An 8,328-nucleotide genomic window follows, 5' to 3' on the forward strand; every position below is an offset into this window, starting at 1 on the left:
CACACATCAGGGGCTGCTGTAAGTTGGGGAGGAGGCCACGCCTCCTCTCTTTCTCATGAGAATCTTTTATTTGCCCCAACTGAAGGGTGGGCACGGGGTGTTAAATAAGAACTGGAATAGGCGGGGACACTGTACAGAGGGGCCCAGGAAGGGGGCTGGTGGGTGGGCAGCAGTTCAGTGCACCTGAGGCTGGGGATGTCCGTGGCAGAGCCCTCCTGGTGGCTCAGGAGGGGGGCCCAGCTTCTCTGCTTCCTGTTCCACCGACTGGCTCCCGTATGCACTGTCCTCCTTCACCTCTGCTGGGGGAGTGGACACGGGGAAGGGCATAGGGAAGAGTCAAGGCCTCAGGCCTCCCACTCTCCAAGCCCAGATCCACCTTTCAGGTAGGGCCCCTTTACCTGTGCTAGGCAGCTTTTCTCGGGTCTCAGGACCCCTCAGGAGCCTCACTCCCTCCTCCAGGCCCATGTCAGACAGGGCATCCAGCAGGCCCGCCAGGTCCCCACCAGCCAGCTGAGAAGAAGGAAGCGGCATGAGACTTGAGTTATGGTTAGGGTGTGGTGTCCCCAAAGAAGCACCAGAGATCTGAGACTGGGGCATGGAGCACGGGACGGGGACTGACTGACCTTGTAACTGCGTAGGAGACTGCCACTGGGTGAGGCCGTCTTTCGATACGTGTCCACCAGACTGCGCAGACCCAGCCGTTCTGCCAGCTCTGCCCAGCTGCCCTGGGCTCCTGGCCCGTCTAGCAGATGCTCCAGGTTCTGTAGGACTGTATCCTCAAGTGGCATCTCTGGCCCTGAAGGGGACACACACATAATATGTTAGTTACCCCCCGGAGATGGGCAAAAACACAGCTGAATGCCACCTTTCTCACATGGTAACCTGATAAGGCAGGAAGGGCCACTGGGGGCAATGGACGGAGAACAGGGACGGAGAAAGGGAGACCTCCTTGAGTGGCCCTGAAGGAGAAGAGACCTCTGTGAGCAGGGGTCTGGGGTCTGGCAATGGGTGGGGAGATCTCACCTGCAGGGCTAGGTGGGGTCAGGGGGGGCGCCATGGTGTCCTGAGCAGCATTTAGCAGCAAGGTCTTCACCTGGGGAGACAGCCTCAGCCTTGACTACCTCCCATCACAGTCCTTAAGCCCAGGTACCAAATACTCAGGACCCATCTATAAGCCCAGATGCCCCATCCCCTGGTACTTCTAGTCCCAGGCTGGCCTCACCTTGCTGCTGCGAGTGAGGTCAAGAGGTGTGTGGCCCCGAAAGCTGCCTCGGGTGTCCCTCTCAGGGCCCTCAGAATCTGAGTCACTACCAGAGGTGGGGGGCGAAGGCAGTGGGCACAGGGGCTCCTCGTTCTCTGCATGGATGTCGGCACCTGAGTAAGGGGATAGTCGTGGAGAGGTACGACAGGAGCCCACATTAAGGATGCAAAGTGGGGGCACTGGGAGGCACCCCTTTCCTTCCCCCCCAGCCCTGTTCATATGCCCCTGAGAGTGAGACTGACCAGCCTTCAGAAGGAGGCGGGTGAGGGTCGGGGATCCCAGTCCAGCTGCCAGGTGTAGGGGCGTGTTTCCCGCAAAGGTACGGGCATTCACGTTGGCCCGGAGCTGTGGGGTGCAAAGGAGTGGTTGATCACAGCACCGACTGATTGGCTGTCCCTCCGCCACACCCTCCCCGTCCCTAGTCCCTCCACACCCTTGGCTCCATGCCTTCCACAATCCTCAGTCCCACCTTGGTGACCAGATGGGTGACCAACCCCAGCTCCTCCATTTCTGTGGCTAGATGCAGGGCTGTTCGGCCCCCCTGCCGCTCTGCAGCCTCCACTTCAGCCCCGTTGTCCACCAGCAGATCCAGGCACTCGGGGCTTCGGGCACGGACCGCCAAGTGTACTGGGTACAGCCCTAGTGACACAGGATGCTCAGCCTGCAGCTGTGCCCCCAATGTGACCCCTTGACCATCTGACCTCGATGCCTCATGTCCACTACAGGCACTCACCAGGTACCCTCCCTGGTCCCCACCCTTGCCCGCTGGTCCAGGTGATGAACTCACCTTCAAAGTCTGGCACGTGCAACAGTTGGGGCATGCTGGGAACCCCACTCCGCAGCAGGGTGCGCAGCAGGTCGGGGGCACTGGCACGTGCCCGGAGTGCCAGGTGCACGGCTGAGTCTCCATGCCGATCCAGCAGTGCTGGATCTGCGCCCACCTGCAGCAGGAAGCTCACCACGCTGGTCTGCCCGGTGATCACTGCCAGATGCAGGGGCGTCTGGGGAGGCAGGCAGAATGAGCCAGGCCTGCTCCTGGCCTAGACCCACCTGACTTCCAACCCCTACCCCCTCACCAATAGATGCCCCTCACCTGGTGCAGGTGGTTGGTGAGATTAACAACACCGAGGTGCGGGGCGTGGTAGATGACGTGGGCTATTTGCTCAATGACGCTGGTCTGCCCGTGGATGATGGCCAAATGCAGCGGCCTGGGGGTTGGGGAGTGAGACTCTGGCCTAGCAAGCCCAGCAACTCAGCATCCTTCACTCTCAAAACCCCGCCACCTCCACAGTCTCTCTCCCTCGGCCCTGTCTAGCCCAGACATCTCCAAGGACATCGCTGCACCTGAACTTAATACTTCCGAGCACCTTTTGCGCTAAGTACGTACTATTACTGTGCCCCTTTAAAACTGAAGTGTGCAGAGATTAAGTATCTTGGACAGAACTAGAGCATAGCGAGGCCAGGCTTGAAACCGGGTCTGTACAACTCCAGAGCCCTGGCTCTTTTTAAGTCCCTTTCCCGCCCCGCACCCCAAGACCTTCCACCCGCGCCGAGCCCAGGACCCCGCCCGCCCGGCCGCCCGCCCTCCCACCTACGTGTCTCCGTTCTCGTCCTGCGCGGTCAGCAGGTGGCGCTGTCCCGCCAGCAGCGCGCGCGCGTCTGCCGTGACGCCGTAGTCGAGCAAGGCTCGGGCGCTGCGCTGTGCCAGGCCGAACAGGCGCGCGTTGTATTCCCGGGCTGGGGGCGACAGGGGGTGTGGGCGTGGGCTAGGTCCCCACCCGCAGCATCCCGACTGCCCGGATTCCCGAGGCCATACCTCGATGCAGCAGCTCCGGGGCCTGCTGTTCGCGCTGGAGGGTCCCGGAGGGGGCGCTCGGCTCTGCTGCTTCCTCCCCAGCATCCACGCTAGGCGCCTCGGAGGCCATCTGCGCCCCGCCCCCGCCTCCCGGGTAGCAGCCCATTGGGGCCGCACCGGACTGGTAGGGGCTGTAGGCCAAGGAGGAGGAGAAAAAGCCGAGGCTGCCACCTGTGGACACAGGCAGGACTGTGGGGAGGGGGCACCAGGAGGACTCTTCCAGATTTCTTCCCCCACAACTTTTCTCCCCTTTACCCCTCCCTCATCCATTCCCCTTCCTGCCACCAGCACTCACCTCCTCCTCCAGCTCCTCCATAACCCCCAGCCGAGCCCCCAGAGCCTCCACCCATGTGGGAGCCACCCCCAAAGGGCTGGGAGAAGGTGGGCAAGGCTTTCCTCCGCTTCCGCTGCACCTCCTCCTTGTCTGGGGGGGAGAGGCAAATGAGATGTTAAAACCCCAACTCACGCCTTGCCTCAAGAGCCCTGTCCCATGTTTGGTAATGGCCTTTCCCCTGAAAGCCCTCAGGCTGGCTCCTAGGGTCACCTCTTCCTGGGACCTTCCCTACTCCTGATTTGACTCATGGGTCCCCTGGTCTAGTTCTTGGGACCCTCCAGCCAAGCCCCCACCCTCCAGCCCCCCTGGGATCTTCAGCCCAGCTCCACCTTCCACCAGAGGATAATAGGTGAACTGTTTGGAGTCAGAGACATCCCCCCCACGCTTGCGTTTCAGTTGCAGGAACACGGTTACAGGACGCTCAATCTTCATCTTGTGATAGGGAGGTGTCCGGAACACAATGGCATACTAGGGGGAAGGAGAACATAAGGTGTATTAAGGGCTTGGCCTAGTTTGGGCCCAGGCCCAGCCCTGGCCCTAGGGTACCTGTTTGTGAACATCTGTGGGAGAGAAGTCCCCAAAGGCCTGCCATCCATTCTCATCATCCTCGTAGAACCGAACCTCAATGTCATCTACAGGGGAAATTGAAGTTTGGCCACAGCTCCTAGTAGAATCTCCAGGGCCATTTGTCCTGAAGCTGTCCCGGTCCCCAAGCTTGATACCCAACATCCCTAGCTCCCAGCCTAGGCTCCAGCCTCACCTTTCTGCACCTTGTCACAAAGCAGATAAACCTCATCTCCACCCCGCACAGAGCCAGCTGTCTTGTCCATTCGAGAAATCTTCAGGTTTGAGGCTCCAGGAGACTCTATGGAGATGGGATATCAATTACTTGAGAGGATATAATAGCCATGGTCCCAATTATGGAGCCAGGGGCTTTGTATTATCTGAACAACCCCAAGAGGTACAGGAACTGCTAGTATCTTCATTTACTCAAGATGGAAGCCACACTCAGAGAGGGAAAATGACTTGCTCAAGATCACTCAGCTCATACATGGTGGGGCCAAGTTCAAACCCAGGCCTATCTGACTCCACAGTTCAGGGTTGCCCTCCATGCTCCCTCTGGCACCCAGGCCCCAGGTGATCAGGATACTCACTGCTGTCATGGATGGGCTGAGAGATAACTGGCTTCAGGGGCAGAGAGAAGGAGCCATCACTGGCTCGAAGGAAGGCAGAAAAGCGCAGCCGCACAATGCTCAGATCCATCACCTTCTTTAGTTCCTTGGCCTCCTGCTCCAGCTCCCGACGCTCAGCCTCTGGGCAGCGGGCACACATGTGACCCCTGCACTCCTCCTCCTTCTCTACTCCTTCCATGACCACCTCCCATGACTCCCTCCATCTCCTCCATACCTGTAAGGCCCTGGGGCCTGGAGCGAAGCCGCTGTCTCTGAAGTTTTTGTATCATAATCTCCATCATGTTCTTCTTGGTCACATGCAGGACACCAAGGTTGTTAAATCTGGGGAGGGGAGGGGAGGAGTCAGAGGCCTTGCAGGCAGTTCTTTCCTCCTGATGCACCCTCCCCACTGCCAGGGCTCAGCTCAGCCCTACTTCCTCTAGGAAGCTTTTCTAGTTTTCACTTGGGGCCTTGGGTTCTAGGGCCAACCAGGGTCTCTCCCCTTGGTCAGATGCTAAGCTCACAGAGGTGGGCTGGGGCCTAGAACTGGCAAGCAATGAGGGGGCACACCAGTGGGGACCAGGGGTAGGGGGCACCTACTGGGCAGTCATGTCCTTGGGCCCCACAGACACTGCGCAGACCCCCAGCTCCGAGCATTGCTTGCCCACCAAACTGTGGGCGTGAGCACGAGGCGGGTCACTGTGTGTTACCAGGTCCACCTCGATCTTGGCCGGTCCCTCGTAGTTACAGATCTGTGAGGGGTGAGGGCTGTCAGTAATGCCCATGAACACACTGTCCACTAGCCCACCCTCCAGCACTATTCTGGCTCACCTTGACAGTGGGATAAGTCTTCCGACCCTTCTCGCTGGAGGCACCTGGCAGTCCTCCGTGGGAAGGGCCTTCACAGCCATATCGAAATCGGAAGCCTCGCTGAAGGTGCCAGGGCACAGTGACATTGTGACCAGGAGAGACACCACCCCCCCATCCCCCCCAGCCAGCAGTGACCATAATGACTGGATGTGTGTATACTGAATCACAACCACACCACTGTGATCATCAGCAGCTAACCATCCCAACCCGAAGTGGGCCTGTGTCAGTTACCCTCCCTGTGGCCACCCAGCTGCAACTACCCCACTCTCCTCCAAAGCTGAAGCCATCCCACACTATCCCTTCCACTCGCTCACCTGCTTAGGCTGTTCCACGATCACCAGGTAGGGGCCATCAGCTGGGGACAGAGGGGCCTTGCTGAGCCAGGATCTCTGAGACCATTCCCAAGGCAGAGGGCACATGCTCCTCCCTTCCCCTCCCTCCAAGACAAGGGGAGGTCAGGGGACTTACTAACCTGTCTCTGGGGCTGGCTCCTTGGGCTGCACAATGGACGGGTTGAATTTGAAATCGTCATATTCAATGATGCCATCCAGACCCTGGTTTGGAGACAGACTGGGGTGGCAGCTGATTCTGAGCCACCCCCAGAGCCCTCCACCTCTCAGCTCTGTAAGCCCTCAGTAATGACTCCCTCTCCTCCCCAGGCCCATATGAAAGCTCCTACTGTAAGCAGTTTGTAGACAGACTGACTGACAGGCAGGGTGAGATAATCTGAGGACATTACAGGTGTCGGGGAGTAGATGGCACTCCGAAAGACGGGCAGACAAGCAGACAGGCACAGGGGGGGCAGACGGCCGGCTTTGGGGCCAGGCGGCGTGACTCACTGGGTCGTAGCAACTGTCCATGTCTCTGGGCTAGGCCCGGCTCTGTCCGGTGGCTTCGGCGGGTCCTGTTCCCCAGAGTTTCAGGCGCCCGCCTTAGGTGGGGAGGAGTGGCGGGGGTAGGGAGAGACAGATCAGGACGGGAGTTGGGGGAAGAGGGGGGCCCAAATTTGGGGGAGGGTCCGATCTCCTCCAGCTACCCGTCCGGGTGTGGCGGGCAAGCTCCGGTGGAGGGCGAAATCTGGAGCTGGGCTGGGCCGGGCCGGGGAAGGGGCAGGAAAGTTAGAACAGCTTAGGAAAGTCCCGAAAATACCAGGGGGAGGCGGGGCCGGAGGGGGCGGGCCTGGAAATGACGCCACTGGCCGCGCCCCCGAGGCGGGAGGGGCGCGAGGTCTTCTCGCTGGCCTGCGGGCGCCCGCAGCATCTCTACAAGCAGAGGAGCGGCCAGACCCAGAGAAGGCCCCGCGGGGTTGGGGGCCACCTTCTCCCTCCAGAGCAGGCGCCAGGGACTGGAGGGTCTTTCAAGGCCGGGGGAGGCTACTAGTCCGGGGCCAGGCCCTCCTCCCGTCCCCTTCCCCTCCCCCGTCCTGGAGCAACCTCGGGATTTTCTACTCCGAGAGAGGCCACGGCTGATTCACCCCGGGGGGTTTTGGGGGGATATTCCTACTGTAAGAAGGCCTCCTACCCGAAGGCCTGTAGGCGGGGGCTCTTCCCAGTCGGGGGCCCCGGGGTTCTGCCCCGAGAACCGGTCTCTGGGGCCACGGGGCGGCGGGAGGAAAGGTGTCTCCTCCTTGGGATGGGTTCCTCTATTCCCTCTCCCCGAAACATCTGTACAGCCGTTGATTCCCACACCGCACCTGCTTTGGGGGCCCACGCCCCCCCCCAGTCCCATAGCCGTGTGTAATGCATGTATGTGTCTGCATCACAGGTGTACAAGTGTGTTTCGGCCCATGTGCTTGTGTGTGCATGGTGTGAACATGCGTGTACAGGTGAGCGTCCTTAAACTAATCAGTGTGGACACATGTCTGAGCATGTATGTAAGGGCACAGGTGAACATATCTTTGAGTTTCTGCGTGAAGGGTATGGGTCCAGGCACCTGTGCACGGGTGAGTGTGTTTTGCGTGTGCATGTGTGTGTGAATCTGAGTGCATGGACGACCCTGTGCACCCGCCGGCATATGTGTAGATGTACGTACGGCCCACGTCTTTGTACAGGGATATTGATGTGTATCCGCGTGTCTTGTTCGTGTGCGTGCTCTCTGGAGTGTGCAGATGCCGCTCTTAAGCTCTGGGGCTCGGTCAGCTAAGGGCCTTTCTCCTGCCCTTCCCAGCGTCCCGCCACCCAGGGGTCTGAACCCAGCCACTCACCGCGGCGGCGTCTCCGGTTCCGGATTATCTCCCTGCCCGACCCACCTCGGACGGGTCGCGACACCTCTCCAACCACCAGGACTCCAGCCGGGAAAGCCCCTTTTCGGCCCCCGGGAGGGGGGAATTCCCGTGACGTTTCCGTGCGTCACTCGCCGTGCCCTTTTTTATTGGCTGAAAGTTTAAGTCCCGGACTCGCGCAACCAATCAGGAGTGACTCAGGCAGCCCCTTAGAGGAGAAATATTCGCGCAGCGCGGGAAGCAGAAGTGAGAATGATTCTCAGTTAGGCGCTGGCTCTGGCCTGGGGACCAGTCCGCTGGGGGATCCGCTGACCGAGTGCCATTCCCCAGTCGAAGGACCCGGCTCCAGTCTCCTCACCCACCCAGGCCTGTCCTAGCCAGCTGGCAGCCCCCGCTGCTGCTCGGCTTTATGGTGCGCCTAATGCTTGGCCACTTCTGAAGCCGGGGAACCCCAAGGGGAAGCTGGTTTGCCTCAGCCCTCTGGTCCCCCGCCCGGAGCGGGGCCCCGCTGCCGGGAAGACTTAGGGGAAGAGGAAGGAAGTTGATCTTGCAGTCGGTTCCAGAGTGCCATCTGGTGGCCCCTCTGGAGCCGCGAGGAGACTCCGTAATCCTCTC

The 8,328-nt window shown here is 60.2% G+C and overlaps 1 protein-coding gene across 3 annotated transcripts; it reads right to left on the bottom strand.

The window, feature by feature from the left end:
- Positions 1–14: 14 nt before the first annotated feature.
- On the bottom strand, positions 15–7,798 carry NFKB2 (nuclear factor kappa B subunit 2). Of its 3 annotated transcripts, none has more exons than XM_059899924.1 (23): positions 7,696–7,798; positions 6,332–6,423; positions 5,965–6,046; positions 5,807–5,847; positions 5,454–5,552; positions 5,223–5,374; positions 4,858–4,964; positions 4,605–4,763; positions 4,211–4,315; positions 3,997–4,082; positions 3,780–3,918; positions 3,412–3,540; positions 3,078–3,287; positions 2,857–2,998; positions 2,355–2,469; positions 2,049–2,262; positions 1,731–1,900; positions 1,504–1,606; positions 1,223–1,374; positions 1,024–1,093; positions 624–796; positions 399–510; positions 15–296 (listed from the first exon to the last, which is right to left on the bottom strand). In XM_059899924.1, the coding sequence occupies exons 2-23, from the start codon at positions 6,350–6,352 to the stop codon at positions 175–177; spliced, it is 2,703 nt and encodes a 900-aa protein (XP_059755907.1). In that variant the 5' UTR covers positions 6,353–6,423; positions 7,696–7,798; the 3' UTR covers positions 15–174. The 3 variants fall into 3 exon arrangements, with proteins under 3 accessions (XP_059755907.1, XP_059755906.1, XP_059755908.1); XM_059899923.1 differs by having other exon boundaries at positions 15–299; XM_059899925.1 differs by lacking the exons at positions 15–296; positions 399–510; positions 1,024–1,093 and having other exon boundaries at positions 655–796.
- Positions 7,799–8,328: the final 530 nt, after the last annotated feature.

This window comes from Balaenoptera ricei, chromosome 16, assembly GCF_028023285.1.
Source record: "Balaenoptera ricei isolate mBalRic1 chromosome 16, mBalRic1.hap2, whole genome shotgun sequence".
Taxonomy (NCBI): Eukaryota; Metazoa; Chordata; class Mammalia; order Artiodactyla; family Balaenopteridae; genus Balaenoptera; species Balaenoptera ricei.

Excerpts from the sequence above, each read along its gene's own strand:
- NFKB2 (XM_059899923.1), bottom strand. The coding sequence starts at position 6,352 with ATGGACAGTTGCTACGACCCA. Across the intron at positions 3,919-3,996 it reads CCACAGATGTTCACAAACAG|TATGCCATTGTGTTCCGGAC; the intron begins GTACCCTAGGGC and ends CCTTCCCCCTAG. Across the intron at positions 2,263-2,354 it reads TCACCAACCACCTGCACCAG|ACGCCCCTGCATCTGGCAGT; the intron begins GTGAGGGGCATC and ends CTGCCTCCCCAG.